The 17,381-nt window shown below is 34.5% G+C and overlaps 1 protein-coding gene across 10 annotated transcripts in view; it reads right to left on the bottom strand.

Moving 5' to 3' along the window:
• The window catches only part of slc4a3 (solute carrier family 4 member 3), a 208,743-nt gene that overhangs the window by 11,359 nt on the left and 180,003 nt on the right, over positions 1–17,381 (bottom strand). For all 10 annotated transcript variants that reach the window (NM_001423525.1, XM_073911530.1, XM_073911531.1 and 7 more), the window contains 10 exons: positions 15,977–16,199; positions 14,824–15,042; positions 13,676–13,824; positions 13,357–13,551; positions 11,869–12,069; positions 10,736–10,825; positions 10,268–10,434; positions 8,851–9,104; positions 5,012–5,181; positions 3,058–3,231 (listed from right to left, as the gene is read on the bottom strand). In NM_001423525.1, the coding sequence (NP_001410454.1) occupies positions 3,058–3,231; positions 5,012–5,181; positions 8,851–9,104; positions 10,268–10,434; positions 10,736–10,825; positions 11,869–12,069; positions 13,357–13,551; positions 13,676–13,824; positions 14,824–15,042; positions 15,977–16,199 (1,842 nt within the window). The remainder of the gene's footprint in view (positions 1–3,057; positions 3,232–5,011; positions 5,182–8,850; positions 9,105–10,267; positions 10,435–10,735; positions 10,826–11,868; positions 12,070–13,356; positions 13,552–13,675; positions 13,825–14,823; positions 15,043–15,976; positions 16,200–17,381) is intronic.

Genomic DNA, 17,381 nt, shown 5'->3' with positions numbered 1-17,381 from the left:
GGTGGGAAGAAACCCGGAAGTATAGGTCCAGCACTGTAAACATTGCAGTAACATGACGTGTACTATAAACCTCCAGCTGTTGCAGAGATTTCAAAATGCAGAAATGGTGTAACCATCACTTTAATATTATTCAGTAAGTTTATTTTAAACAATTAAAAGCAATTTAGCATCAAACAAGATCACAATCTCAGTGATACGCTTAAGTGTCCTCCTAGGCTTCAGCTCATGGCACTAGTTAAACACCGTGAGGACGCTTTCCTGCTTCAGCCTGTGTAACCCGGTGAGTGATAAACACTGCAGTCCTCTGCAGCACACCCTCGTGTTGACTGTAATAGGGTTGTCCCGGTACTGAAGTTTTAAACCCGGCTAATTCCCGCTAACATGGAAGCGCCGCTGAGCGCGGATGACTCGACTGATCTTCATGGCTTCGCGCTTCAGTCTCCATGTATTTGTGTTTGGTTTGCGATCAGTTTACCGCTCTTCACCCAGTGCAAGCACAGATACACGGACTGGAGCGCGAAGCAGCCGTCAAGATCAGTCGAGTCATCAAGCAGATCGCTCGGCTCGTCTGTGGCTGTTTCTAGGGATGGCTGACGTGAAACTGATGTTTCGACACAGTGTCGAGATACCGAAGCGCAAGTGTTTCGAAACACTGCTCCGAAGCATGATCCGAAGCACTCAAGTCACGTGACTAAAGTGTTTCGAAACACCTAGTCACGTGACTAAAGCGATTCAAAGCATCGATAAGCTTAGAAACGTTTCGAGACCTGGCGAATCATCATTTGACTGCCAAGGTCTCCGATCAACCTCTGTCTCATATGGCTTAGAGGACTGTGTGTTTGCTTAAGGATTCTATGCTTTGCATGATGTTTTGGGTTCGAATCCCAACTTGTACAAATACTCTGAAATCATGGTTTTATGTATTTTAATCATGTTTCTGTTTTGTGTAGCCTAAATAGGATGCAGCTACAGTTATGCCATCAATTTAGCATCATTTTTGTAACACTGTAAAACAATAATAAATATTTTTACAGTATGGTTGGGTTTAGGGTTAGGGTAGACATTAATAAAATACAATAAATGGGAAATTTAATGAATAATATAAATAATTCTTCATAACTTCAGGCCACCGTATTTGATCTAGCAACAACCCTGTTTTAAGACAAAAACAAGACATATTTATTCACAAATTGTTTATTCGGATATCAGACCAATGTTGAAACAAAACGATACAAGAGCAAAGCATTACCAACTGGTATTAAAGCATTTCAAAACAACTGCGACAGACTGGCTTCGAAACCTACTAACCCTGCATGGAAGTCTGACACCTTATCCACTGTACTATGTTACTTGAGGATAATGTGTACAAAGTTGGGTTTAATGCCTCAATTTGTTCAATCGTTCTTTGCTGAAGCTGTTTCAGTGCAATACATAAAAAATGACCACTAGATATCACTGTAGAGTGAGGTTTCGAAACGTTTTGAAGCTTCGACACATTTGCTTCGACTGTTTCAGTGTTTTACGAAGCCTCGCTTTGCCCACCACTAGCTGTTTCTCAATTCCAAGAACGCAGAGAACGGACTCGTGTTCTTCTGGAGAACGGTCTTGCCAGGTGTCCTCGGAAGAACAAACTCAGGAGACCACGAGGGCAGAGAACGCGTCCTTTAAGAAATGAGATGCTGCATTCTTCCTGATGGTCATGTGACCTTCACGTGTTTTAAATGGTAAATTATTTAAACATTACAGCATTTATACAACGATTTATTGTTTTTCCCCTTTTCAAAATATATACTTTGCATAAAAACATTATAAATATACGCTGCACAATATAAATAAAACAGATTTTAATACGAATTTCAACAAACAAACACCCTTAATTTGTTTCTTCCTCTATTAAGAAGTTCATGGTAATGTTTACTTTCACCGTGTCATTTAGGGAAACTCCTGAGGTAATTAAGTGATATCTCTGAACTTTAATAATAAATCTAAATTAAATGCTGCGCTTCCCACCTCCAGTCGCAATGACTTCTGGGACTTTCAGAGCGAGTTCGGTGCTCAAGTCTGCATCAGTGCGTCCTCGATATCAAGATCACATCCGAGAAGTTTCATGCGTCATCCGTACTTGCGGTCTTCAGTATTGGAACTGAACTTTGGCAGCTGATGATGACGTTGCACAAGAACACGAGGACGCAAGAACGCTGAAGAACGCATATTGAGAAACAGCCCGTGTTTGTGCTCAGTATACAGTGGTGGGTGAACTGATGACCTTCTCGGCCAATCACAAGCATTTCTGTTGAACACGTGAACACAATGGCAAATCAGCGCTGTTTCAAGAAAGCCATCAACATTGCCTTAAATGTTAGCGCAAAATTGCCGGTCTTTCTTTTAATTCAGTATCGTGACAAGTCTAATTTAGTAAAAGAATCAGTTTATTAACTCCAGTTTGATGAATAGCATCTAAAACGTGTGTTTGGGAAAGAAAACGTTAGCTATATAGGGCTATTTCCCTTAACTTAGCTGAAAATGAGCTCTGATATCCCTTTTTACATTCACCATTCATTCAGAACGGACCTTCGGGTCACCCGGAAGGCGGAGAAATTATAAATTTGTGTCACTTTCTCTTTGCTGATAAGATATATAGCCAGTTACACAACATTCCTATGTAACTCCCAATGATACTTCCGGGTTTCATCCCACCGCAGCCTCGATTTGCTTTTGAAAATGGCGGCCGCGTGAAATCAGTCTATAGCTGCGTGGTTACCCATGTGTCAGAAAAGGTCAGATATCAGACTGGCTCCCCTGTATGTCAATCAATCGACAAATTTCAGTGAGGATAAATGATAGGCTGACATTTTTTTTTTTTTAATGCCATGTGATCTACCGACGCTACCTTTGCGATCGACCAGTAGTTGCCATCAACCCTGCTATAGACCTTTATACCTTCTATTTTTACATTTAGCCTCTATTACTTAACAACAACTGACTTATATACGCACACACAATTCTTGTTACTGTATGAAAAAGTTTAAAGATGAATCCAGCAATAAGCGAACTTACGGCTGCCAGCTCTCTCTCTTCAAAGATACGGGTCAGGATGAGTCTGCGCAGAGGAACAGTCATGATGAGGATGAAGGGAAACGCCAGAGACGCTACAGTCGACTTCACCACCCACAGCAGGACTATACACAACAACTGAATGACGGTGAACATGTTCATACGCCACGTCTTCACCTGTGTGTCAAACAAAACAAGTCATCCATTACTATTTCAAATTCATTACTATTTTCAGTTGATTTTCCTTTTATTTCATTTATTCATTTTAGGGCACATTAAAACAACAGTGTTGACCAAAGTGCTGGACACTACTAAACATGAAAAACTCAAAAACATAAACACACTAATATCTAGACATATATTAAAGCAAAGAGAAAGAAGAGCAGACATCAATATTTTTGCACAATTTTTTATAAGAGCCAAGGTAAGTGGGTTTCAAGCATATTTACCATGCATATATTAGGAAAATATGATTAAAAGTATTACATTAAAATAAATTAAATTATAAAATAAGAAAATTAAATTAAATAAGAAAATTAAATAAAATTAAATTAAATAAAATTAAATTAAATTAAAAAATGAATTTATACGCCTCAGTTTCTATTTAACTATGAGATTTTCTAAAAATTTGCTATAAAAAAATTAAAACAAGACTAATTTTTAAAATACAAATTTATTACATCATATATCATTAGGAAAAAATAGGAATCAGTTAAAGTTTTAAAGTAAAAAAACTGTAGCTGTAACTATAACTGTAGCCTACTATCATGAATGTAACCAGAACATTCAACTGTCCTCAGTCACAATTTGGCCATCTCAATAAAAAAAATTATTATTATGTTAATATAAACATAATAATAATAATAACAATAATAACAGCAACAACAATCATAATACTAATAATAATAACAACAATAATAACAATACTAAAACAATAATAATGAATAATTCTTCAGAATTTTTCTAGCCTTTTTGGTAAAAATAAAAGTACATTTGAAAATTCCTGAATATCAACAATAGCTAAAATATATTTAATATAATATAATATAATATATATATATATATATATATATATATATATATATATATATATATATATATATATATATATATATATATATATATATATACATACATACATATATATATATATATATATATATATATATATATATACATATATATATATATATATATATATATATATATATATATATATATATATATATATATATATATATATATAATATATAAAATGTAATATATAATTAATAAAATATATTAAATATTAATATATTTTATTAATTATATATTAAATATATCATATAATATTAAATCACATAAAATAATTAAAAGGACAAATTCTAGACCTTTTGGCCGTGGGATGTGAGAATTTTAATTCTGATCAGAATTTGTTCTTTTAATTATTTTATGTGATTTAATATTATATAATGTATTTAAGATACAAAATAATAACATTTATTAAATATTAATATATTTTATTACTTATATATTAAATATATTATATAATATTAAATCACATAAAATTATTAAAAGGACAAATTCAAGACCTTTTGGCCGTGTTGTGTGAGAATTTCAATTCAGATCTGAGAAATGGATTAAAACAATGAGAATGACTGTAAAGTAGACATTTACATGACATTACATTAGCATAAACACTTTGATGTTATGTTTATTATGGCTTCAATATATTTACAATCCTAATTTGATGTGACCACCAAAAAGGGACAATTTGTGAAAAAGATTACAATTTTCTAAAGTTTTGTTACTAAATGCTAACTGAAATAGAGATTTGTGTGCCACCTTGTGGATGTTAAAAAGTTTTATACCAAATCCAGAATCGATTCAGCACAAACTTGTAGCATATTCCGCATGCAAATCAAACACAATGAAGTCTGCAAATAAATGAACTCTACTCTCAGGAAGAAGAGTTTACCTTGGTAACGTAGACGTGGTCAGGATGATGTTTAGCCGGCGTGACCATAAGTGTGATTCGCTCATAAAGTTGGATACCGGTAAGAGAAGTGATGCCCATGTAGAGAAATATGCCAAATAGCACAGCCAGAGGAATATGACGCAGCACATCTGTCATCACTATAGACAACCCTGCACAGAATAAAGATGCAAAAATACCCATCTCATTCATTCATTCATTTTCTTGTCGGCTTACTGCCTTTATTAATCCGGGGTCGCCACAGCAGAATGAACCGCCAACTTATCCAGCAAGTTTTTACACAGCGGATGCCCTTCCAGCCGCAACCCATCTCTGGGAAACATCCACACACACATTCACACACTACGGACAATTTAGCCTCCCCAATCCACCTGTACCGCATGTCTTTGGACTGTGGGGGAAACCGGAGCACCCGGAGGAAACCAACGCGAAGGCAGGGAAAACATGCAAACTCAACACAGAAACGCCAACTGAGCCGAGGTTCGAACCAGCGACCCAGCGACCTTCTTGCTGTGAGGCGACAGCACTGCCTACTGCGCCATTTTCACCCCAAAATACCGATCTATTAATTTTTAAAAACAATGATTTAAAACTATAAACTAAACTTAAGTGGTCTCAAATGTATAACAACTGCTAATATACTGTAGCAGCATATAAGCCACCACTGAGTTTGATAAATATTTTACTATGAAATTTCTTAGTCACAGCTTTAAGCTAAGGACAAAAAAAACACAGTAAAATCACTGGGTTCAAGAAGCTTCACAGCAGGCAAAGGATGTCAACATGATGTCAGATTGTCTTTGTATTGCAAAAAACAGAAATGTGCGCACATCTAGAAAATCTTGAAGGCAGGTGCACGATCAAAAAACAAACATTAGTAGCAAAAGATTCAAAGTAAATCGGCACACTGCCACTTTAGCTCTCAAAAAGAATTTTTTTATTGTCAATATCACAACTATTCGACCGACATGATCTTCATCAGGTGTGCCGATTTACTTTGAATCTTTTGCTACTAAAGATTGACTTTGTATCTCAACGTCGTGGGGACGAAGCATTTTGTTTGGAACTGAGAATTGGGTTAACATCAGAAGCCAACATCAGGCTGACGTTAATACAGTGGAGGAACTATGACCCCAATGTGTATATAAAAACCCGAAAGTAAGTTAGCATTTTAGCAGTTCCAGTTCCCTTGTCCCAAATAAATGGGTTTTTTCATTGGGGTTTCAGTTAAAATGCTTAAATAAGGTTCATGGCTACCACAAACTCAACATACTTTCTCGTTTTATTCTACGACATAAAACACATCAGTTACATCCCACTCCTTTTTTTTTTTTTAACGGTTGCGCTTCTTTAAAAGACAGTTGCTATCAAGTTGCTAAATGGAACTACAGGCAATGTCAGAGACATTATGCGTCATCGAGCTGCACTGGTCTGGAACGTAGCCCGCTTGCATTGGGCATTTGGATTTGTGTGTTATTTAGGTATTTTCATAAATACTATTTTATAGTTTGTACTATTTTTCTAATTTATATTGTGTGTAGATAATGCCTTAACTTGTAAAGACCATCAAGACAGATTAACTTGTTAATCATTTATTTTAATTAAACAAAGTTATGAAGATACTAGTTACCAGTTACCAGTGCAACCTGTCTCTTTCCTGCTCTCAGTAATGCAAATGTTTGAATAAATTTGTAAAAAATACATACATATTGACTGTCATTTTAATGTGATCAATTGATTTTTCTTAGTTTTTTTTTCTTCATCTGAACACATTTAACTCTATATTATAACTGCAGTATTAACACTCCTCAAATTTTATAGCATATGTGACTGTATGGGCTGCATTTCGCTGTACTTCGTGACATAAAACGTATAATAAATGTTGTTCTCTATCTATGATGAACTTGCAGGCATATAGACTTGTCCTTCACACCTCATTTATTTAAATATGTCTTATGGTAATACTATGTAGGCACATTTAGACATACAATTTTTAAAACTTTTACAACAACCTTAAAGCAAAACTGTAATGTATTTCTCACATAATAACTATCCAAAATGCATGTAGGTCTATATACAGATGTGTTTTTGCATATTTGTGTTTGTTTAAAAATTATTAGATGGATTATAATACAATAAATCAAGAGAGTAAAGGACTTAGAACAGGGGTCTCAAACTCCCTCTGGCCCAAAACCACATTCGGCGCATGACGAGCATCACCCACCCCCCTGGTCTTCTCTTTGCGCGATCATAACTGTCACCCCACCAACATCCCCCAACCCCCATCACACAGATATACAGATATGCTCACTGAATCTAAACAGATCTCTCAGATCTTTAGGATCAAGTAAATTAGAAATTCCAAGACTTCAGTCAAAGCAAGGTGAATCGGCCTTCAGCTACTGCACCCCCTGCTGCTGGAATCAGCTTCCAGAAATGATCAGATGTGCTCCAACATTAGGCACATTCAAATCAAGACTGAAAACACATCTGTTTAGCTGTGCCTTTAATAAATGAGTAAGGGTGTCACGATCCTCCAAGTCCTCGATTCGATTAAATTTTCGATTCTAAAGTCACGATTCGATTCGATTTTCGATTATGAATAATTAATTAATTAATGACCAATTAATTATTTGTAGCCTACCGTATAAACTACCTGACCTGTATGGTCTTTGTTTTACCCATAAACAAATCATACAGTAAATGAATAAAGGCAAGATACACACATAATTACCACCTGTCAATCACTTTTTCTGCGGGACTTGTGAATAGGCAGTGATCTGTGTCGTTATAATGGCGTCGGTAAAAAAGACGCACAACCAACAGGAACCAGCCAACAGTATCTGAGGTGTTCGCTAAAATGACTAAGTACAAGTGAGTGAAAGATTGAAGCAGTCCTCTGACTGCCTGGACCTGCTGTCCCGAGCGCATGGCTGTGTCTGTGTGGTCACGTGATGTGCATTTTCAGAGGCAGAGAGGAAGGAGGGCTGCTCAGAAATGCTACACGCCACTGTGGATGTCAAATCGTTGTCGTTCTATAATGCCATTTAAAAACAAAGACGGTGTAAACAGGGCCTGAGTGTGTACCTTTCGCGAGCGGATTTGCAACGGGGGCGGGCGGAGGATCGCGATGCCGGTGTTGTCTATCTGACGAACTGTACGTAATACGTACATAGCAGAGCTTGCAAAGCTGTGTTTTATTTGTCGACAACACGAACGTTGTCAACATAACTCACTGGAAATCCAAAATGCTTACACACCGGTGACTTCATTGAAAGAGGAGAGGATTTAAGCTCTGTCGACGGGTCTCCTGCTTCTGCAGTTTAACAAGCACTTCAACAAGCCTGTTTTTTTCCCGCTTGGCAAGCCAAGCTAACGTGACATGGGGGCGTGGCAGCATCGACGATTCCATTTTTTGATTCGATAATCGAAGTTAAGCATAAATTTCGATCGATTTCAATTAAAAATCAAAATCGTGACACCCTTATAAATGAGCACTGAGAGAATAAGAATGAGTCTGATTGATCACACTGTTAAGTCTGTCTTTTCGTTTTTTTAAAACCTGTTTTAACACATTTTTATCAAATTTTTTCTGTTTTTAACCATTTTTATTCTATGTTGTTTTTATTTTCTTTACTTTTTTCTTTTTTTTCCTGTTTGGGAAAAGCACTTTGAGTTACCATTGTGCATGAAATGGGCTATATAAATAAACTTGCCTTGCCTTGTCTTACCTTGCCTAAGCAGCAGTTTACCTCACTTATTGGTTAAATCCACCCCTGTGTGTCAATATGGTGTTTATAATTTGTATTAGTGTTTCTTACCCACTAGGATAGCCACACACATCCCTGTGACCCTCTGCTCTTTCACTTCTTGTATCATGGGCTTTTCTCCGGGTGCAGTGGCTTTGCTCATGACTGTCAGAGCGTTAACATGAGTGACTGAGCGGACAGTAGCAGCAGTCAGCCATGGCAGACCGAACAGAGGACAGATCGCACCCAAAGTCACTATCAGAAGCAGGTCAAGATGAAAGCCAGAGCCCTTCATCAAACGCCGCTCCTTCTTGCTCACGATCAATCTGTCAAAGAGAGAAAAAAAAAGATAAATTTAAGTACAATGACCACAAAAGATAAGCTGGAAGGACTAGGTACTAGATTGTATTTGTAAACTGATCAAAATAAAATAATAAAATAAAATAAAATAAAATAAAATAAAAAATAAATAAATAAAAATAAATAAAATAATAATAATAATTAAATAAAATGAAATAAAAAAATAACAAAACAAAACAAAACAAAATAAAATAAAATAAAATAAAATAAAAAATAAGTATGTTAGCTTCTGAATAAAATGATTAAACTAGTGGTCAAAAGACAAAAAAATAATAAACAAAATAAATAAATAAATAAATAGAAAATAACAAGAATCTAATTAAATAGAATTAATAAATAAAAATAAAATAAAACAACAATATAAAACATAAAAAATAAAATAAAAATAAATAAATTAAATTAAATTAAATTAAAAAAGAAAAATAACAAAATAAAATAATTGAAAAAATATATATGAATAATTAAATTAAATTAAATTAAACTGTAGAAACGGTTACTGAAAAACTAATTGAAATAAAATATTAATTGGCCAAAATAAAAAATTGTTTTCAGAATTAATAAGCACTGATACTATAACCGAAAACAACTTCTTGCACATCCAAATTAATTGCTGTAGTTTCTTCATCTGCCAAAATATGTAACTAGGCATGTTTGACAAAATATAATTTATTATTTTTACTTTTACATATTATACATTTTATGGATTTTTTGTTATTTATTTTATATATTTGTTCACACCAAAAAGTAAAACTAGGTATTCACTTAAGTGGTATTAAGTATATTACATATAAAGTGAATACAAATGTGCAAATATAGATGAATTTCAGCTCAATTGAAAATTCACCTGAGATGAAAAACCTTGCGTCAGTGTCACAGTGCTCTGCGTTTGTTATGAATCCTGCATAAGAGGTTTGCTCAAGAGTTAATATAGTTAACTAAAATATACTATCCATGATACTGTATATATAAAATAAAATATAAATGTGTTCGCAAACTAAAACTAGCGAAGCCACCAATAAAAATAAAAAAAACTTACACCAAACTTGAAATTACTATTGAAATCAAAGCTAATTTGAAAGGCAAAACTATAATAACTTTGGACTGTGCATGGTAATGTTAGCTTACTCACGTGGTGATCTGCGTCTCCATGAATATGAGGATAAAAACCAGCAGGGCCGGGATCACAGAGGCCCCCATCATCCAGACCGGGAACGGCTGTTTATCTCCAAACGGGCTGATAAACCAGCCTCGTTTGTCCGGAGATGTGACCGAGAAACCAGAGGGGACGTTCAGTTTCTGCAACCACAAAAAACACAAGTCCTCGTATCCCAGAGATCCCAGGCTACACTGGTTACAGCGCTCTGCCAAACCAACCACAATGTAATACAGACTCAGAGGAAACCTGGTTCCAATTAAAGGCCAGTGCTTAATAAGTAGAGTGTACATTGGGAGTAGAGATTTTTGTGGTTATTTATATATATATATATATATATATATATATATATATATATATATATATATATATATATATATATATATTTATTTTTTTTTTTTTGTGTGTGTGTGTGTGTGTGTGTGTGTGTGTGTGTGTGGTTACCTGTGTGTATGTATCAGGGATGAGTATATCCACCAGCACAGAGATCAGTATAGAAATGGGAATCCCAAAATCACCTATGACTCTTCTGACCTTTGGTAATAACAGATGATACACACACAAACAGAAGTCAAACCTTTCAGGTAACTCAAAAAGATTACACACAATAAATTATGAGTATATAAAACATGCTATATAATAATAAATACAAGTAAATGAATATATGGAAAGGTTTAAAAACCAACAGAACAGTGGATGGATGGACAGAAAAATGGACAGATGAATGGATGTATGGAATGACAGAATGATTGAAGGATGCATGGATGGAATGGATAAATGAAATAACAGACCAATTGATGGATAGATGGAAATATTGATTGATTTAAGGATGCAAGGATGACTAGATAGAATAACAGAGCAATGGACGGATGGATGGAATGATAGAAAAATGGATGTATGGATGGAAGGATAGACGGATGGATGTATGGATGGATGTATGGATGGATAAATGGGCAGATGGACAGATAGACGGATGGATGTATGTATGGATGGATAGATGGATAGATGGATTGATGGATGGATGGATGGATGGATGGATAGATGGATGGGCGGATGGATGGATGAATGGATGCATGGATGGATGGATGGACAGATGGATGGATAGATAGATGGTGGATGGATGGATGGATGGATGGATGGATGGATGGATGGATGGATAGATAGATTGGTGGATGGAAGGATGGATGGATGGATGGGCAGATGGAAGGATAGACAGATATATGTATGGATGTAAAGAGTGAATAAAAGAATGATAAAAGCATGCGTAAAAAGATGCATGGATAGATGGAATAACAGACCAATGGGTAGATAAATGAATGGATTGGATAATAAAACAACGGATGGATGGATGGATGGATGGATGGATGGATGGATGAACGGACGAACGGACTAACGGATGGATGGATGAACAGACGAATGGATGGACGGATGGATGGGTGGATGGATGGATGGATGGACAGAGGGATGGATGGAAAGACAGAATGATGTATAGATTGAATTTACAAGAATAAACACTTTTTTATTGTAAAACAAGACCACGTTTCTGATTTAGGAAGTGATGTTTAATCACTAAACACCTTTCCACCCAGGAATCTGCTGTTGCGGAGTTTCCTGAGGAAGAAGGCAGTGAAGAAGGTGCCCATCATGAGCACCATTGACAGCAGGGCTGTGTTGGGCTGGTTGAGGATGGGCTCCCCGATCACACTGCTCCCTCTCTGGTCTGAGTGTTTGAAGGCAGCTGACGTGTAGCTCATCATCAGAGGGTGCTCTTGAAACACCTGAGGAAAAATAACATTCATTTATTCAGGATTCAAGCATCTGCTAAATCTACAAAAAAAAAAAGAAAAAAAAAAACAATTACTGTCTACTGTCAACATAGGCAGCATTTTAATTTAACTTAAATATAATAAAAGTCAAATATAGCAATCTTTTTTAAAACTTGGCACAAAACTTTAAAATAAACTAACAGTTAAATCCTTTCCTTTAAAAGGTGTCCCATAAAGAAAGTATAGGTATACCAAGGCAAAATAATAGTTGTATGAAAACGTTAAGTATAAGGGACTGGCCACACTGTGAGGCTCAAACACCATTGTTTCCTCGTTCTCATGCAAATTTTGTGAGTGTAAAACCACAGTAAAAACAAGCCCAATCAGAACACAATACAGCTTGTTGCATTGCACACAGGGATATTCCTTATTAAGCCCTCAATATTTGCATGTACTTTAGGTCACATCATCCATACATGATGAGAAGCCAGGAGTTTAGCAGCCAAAACCCAACTGACATGTTGCAAATTGATTAAAGGATATTAAATTATACTTATGATCATAATAAGAATGTCAAACTATATCATAGTCTTTTAATAAACTGTGCATACATTTAAGCTACGGTTAGGTCAGCACACAGTTGTTAGTTAAAATAGCCAATTTAAAATTAAATTAAATTAAATTAAATTAACAATTAATTAAAATAAAATATAATATATTTTATTTCAATAAAATTAAGTATAATTAAATAAAATTAAACTGAATTATATAAAAAATAATAAAAAAATCTAATTAAAGTAAAATAAATTAAATTACATTTAATTGAATTAAACTGAATTAAGATTAAATAAATTAAGAATACATTTAATTGAAACATTAAATTAAATTAAACAAAAAATTAAATTAAAAAAATTTATTTAATTAAAATAATATTAAATAAAATAAAAATACATTTAATTGAATTAAATTTAAAAATAAAATAACATTAAATCAAATTTAATAAAATTTAATTAAAAATAAGATAAAAATAATAAAATTAAATTATATTAAATAAAAAATAATGAAATTAAATTAAATGCTTAAATTTTTATTGATATTTTTATTATTATTATTAAATTGTATTGTAATTACCATTTTTGTCATTCACTTTGGAATTAGTTTTGTCACAGAAAATAAGGTTGTTTTCTCTACACATGAAAACATATGAATATATATCTATTTATCCACCTGAAGCCTAAAATTGATTAAAGGAAGGCACCTCATTAGCTTTTGCTGGTATAAGTGACAATAAATCTGTACCTTAATTAGCTTCGAGAAGGTTTCATAGATGAAAATGAGAGAGATGAGAAACGCAAAGATCTCCTGGGTGAATGGAGAGATATAGCGCACAAGGAAACTGCCCTCAGCCGCAACGATCACCAGGACAATAAAGATGAGCCAGAACCCGATCCACACTCGCCCTGTCAGATATTCAAAGCCCTGAGCCTGGCAGAACTGATATTAAGGAAGAAAAAAGACAACTTGAACGATGGCAGATGAGGGTGAAAAACAGACAAATGTTGAGGTAATCAAACTACCTCTTTCTTCATAATAGCTGAACCATAAAGACAAGAAATACCTTATAAAATGCCTCCTCGAAGACTAAAAGTGGTCCAGAAAAGCCAATAATGAGCAGAGGTTGTCCTGCCAGCAAAGAGAACAGCACTCCTACTGTCGCAGTGGAGATGATGAGCTCAGACACTCCCATCATGCCTTGTGTCTTCTCACCTATATACAAGGGAAAGTATGGAATTAATCAATGAAAGCCCATTTTCTGTCACGTGAATAATAATAATAAAACAATAGTTGAAGTCAGAATTATTAGCCCCCCTTTGAATTTATTTTTCTTTTTTAAATATTTCTCAAATTTAGTTTAACAGAGCAAGGAAATATTTACAGTATGTCTGATAATATTTTTTTTCTTCTGAAGAAAGTTTTATTTGTTTTATTTCGGCTAGAATAAAAGCAGTTTTAAATTATTAATACACCTTTTTAAGGACAAAATTATTAGATCCTATGAGCAATTTTTTTTGATAGTCTACAGAACAAACCAACCTTATAGAATGACTTGCCTAATTACCCTAACCTGCCTAGTTAACCTAATTAACCTGGTTACACCTTTAAATGTCACTTTAGGCTGTATAGAAGTGTCTTGAAAAATACCTGGTCACATATTATTTACTGTCATCATGACAAAGAAAAAATAAATCAGTTACTAGAAATGAGTTATTAAAACTATTATGTTTAGAAATGTGTTGAAAACATTTTCTTTCCGTTAAACAGAAATTGGGGAAAAAATAAACAGTGGGGCTAATAATTCAGGGGGGCTAATAATTCTGACTTCAACTGTATATACGGCTCTGGGAAATTATAATTAAAAAAACTATTATGATTGAATGTCATAATTTCAAGATTAAAAGAAAAAAATACACTAATTATAGCTGAATTTATGAAAAAAAAATCTAAATTAGAAAACATTAATAGTTAATCAAATTATGAGCATTGGCCCGATCATAGGCCTGCCACAGACATTATATAATTATTTATATATTAATTAATATAAATTAGTTTTTATTTTTAGTTTAATTATTTAATAGTTTCACTCTGATTTCATTTTTTTGTTATTATGATTTGCCAAAGCCTTTATTATTTTATAATTGAATGTGTTTCTGTATTAAAAAAGACTTTCTCAAATTAGAGGTATGAAATTCTCATCGGTTTACTTGCCTAATAAACCTCCGAAGGTGATAGTGGGCGAAAGAGCAGCAAAATAAATGAAAATAACAGCAGCAATGCATTGTGTGTCCAAGGCGTCCTTCAGGTCACTTATGTAGCGTGGGTAACGGCGGCGAATATCGTGAATCAGACCTCCAAAGGGAATACCAGAGCGCTTGAGAGGGTCTACATCAAACTGATCCTCCTCCTCCTGTTCTTCTATATTCACGTCTGTGACACAAAACCTCGGCATTAACACAGCAGACCGACTATTGACCTTATTCTTCAATGCCGCTTTTGCGATTGTTTGAGATCTTCTGATTCAGTTTCCTATGGGAGAAATGACTAGGAATAATTAACAGCTGAAAACAGTCAAACTAAATAGCAGAGCGCTTAAGAGGGTCTCAGACGGACCGTTTTCTGCCTTAATTATTCCTAGTCATTTCTCCCATACGAAACTAAATCAGAAGTTCCAAAGCAATCGCAAAAAAAAAAAAAAAAACGCTCTGTAAACAAATGTGTTTTTGACTATACATAAAAAGTATAATAATGTAATAAGAAAGCATATGTTTGCAACATCAAGCAGCACATCTTGCCATTTTTAACAACTAAAAATCAATGGAAGTGAATGAGACCACCCGCTTCAAATGTTATCACTCGATTGAAAGGGCATTATCAGTGGTAGATATGGGCTAGCAGGGGCCTTTTGCACCTACTAGTAGGCTCAGAAGGTTGTTATCATCCATCCACATGGTTAATCAGCTATACTAATAGAGAAGACAACAGATCAAGATTTATTTTTAAATTACTGTGATAGTTGGATTTAGGGTTGGGGTAGACATTAATTAAAATACAATTAAAGGGAAATTTAATAAATAATATAAATAATTCTTGTTAATTAAGCCGCAGCCGTATGTTATCTATATCTGATTAACCATGTGGAAGGATGATAACTGCATTCAGAGCCTACCAGTAGGTGCAGAATGCCCATACTGGCCCATATCTATCAACTGATAACCACTGACAACACCCATTCAGTCAAGTGATAACATTCGAATCGGCTGATGAGACCCAAAGTCTTGAGCCAAAAATATTCCAATAGTTGTTGCCCACTACTATGTGAAGAATAAGGTCAAGGGGAAATGTAAACAGAAATGTATTTCACCTTTGGTCTCCAGCTCGGCTCCTGTCACAGTACTGGCACATTTTTTGAGCTCCCTCTCTTTGCGTTTACGTAGCATCTGTTTCTGGAAGGAGGCCACAGTTTTCAGCAGGTCTTTTCCTTCAACGTCCGATGGTGGAATTACAATACTGCAGTCTAAAAACTCGTTGATGCCATTAAGCAGATCCTGGCGGTCATCAGCAAAGTACGCTACCTCATGGAAATTCTGCAGATAGGCAGGAAAAACTGTTAAACTGAGTGGTTTAAAAGTGATGAACAAGTTTTGACAAGTGGGTTACAATTCTGAAGGCCTCATGCTTTATTAAAATTTGGAATAATAGCAAAGTCCTGTTTCAAATCCCATTTGAGGGTTGAAAAGGATGAAAGGGTTGAAAATCTCAAATCTCTTTTTATGTAAGTGAATAATAATTCATTCATTCATTTTCTTGCCTGCTTAGTCCCTTTATTAATCTGGGGTTGCCACAGTGGAATGAACCGGCAACTTATCCAGCACATTTTTACAAGTTAATATTGTAAGGATTGGTCTAAAGATTTAGACCTTAGACCTGTACTTTGCTGTACACTACCTGACAAAAGTCTTGTTGCCTATCCAAGTTTAAGTAACAACAAATAATAACTTCTAGTTGATAATTTGGTACCAGGGGTGCCTTACATAAAAGGCATATAATATAGTATAGAATATAAAGTCATGCTGCAGTGGAAAAAGAATTAATATTGTGTCTGAATCTCATGAGCTTGGAGGACTGCATCTATACATCTCTGCAAAGACTCAAATAACTTATTAATAAATTCATCTAAAATGGCTAAGAAAAGACTCCCAGAGTTCATCAAGATTCTTTGGATTCATCTTCAATGCCTCCTCCTTCATCTTACCCCAGACATGCTCAATAATGTTCATGTCTGATGATTGGATTTCTGGGAGAATCTTGGGTTCACTAGGTCTTCTGCAGTATTTGTGATTATTGGGATGCAGTTCAACAAATGATTCATCTGAAAAAATCAACCTTCTGCCATTTTTCAAAATGATCAACTAAAAGTCAAGTTACTATTTGTTAATATTACAACTGGGATCGATGACAAGACTTTTGCCAGGTAGTGTATATACAGTATGAGTAAAAAGTTATAATAGTTGGTCAAAGAAATCTGAAGTTATCATTTACTGTCATTTTTATGTCATGAAACTGAATAAGCACTCTGATGATATGACTCCAAAAAAACACAAAGGTATTAGTGAAATATAAACACAAATTTAGTTTGACAGCACAAAATGATGAATTAAAAGGTCAAAATTCCTAAATAAAAATTCAAATAATGGCTCTTTGTCAAGTTTATTTCTTAACTAATTTTCAAAGGATCAAGTGCTTATGATTGCTTGTGGTCGTCCCCG

This window comes from Danio rerio, chromosome 9 (assembly GCF_049306965.1).
Source record: "Danio rerio strain Tuebingen ecotype United States chromosome 9, GRCz12tu, whole genome shotgun sequence".
NCBI classification, from domain to species: domain Eukaryota; kingdom Metazoa; phylum Chordata; class Actinopteri; order Cypriniformes; family Danionidae; genus Danio; species Danio rerio.
This window is presented reverse-complemented; position numbering and strand designations above follow the sequence as displayed.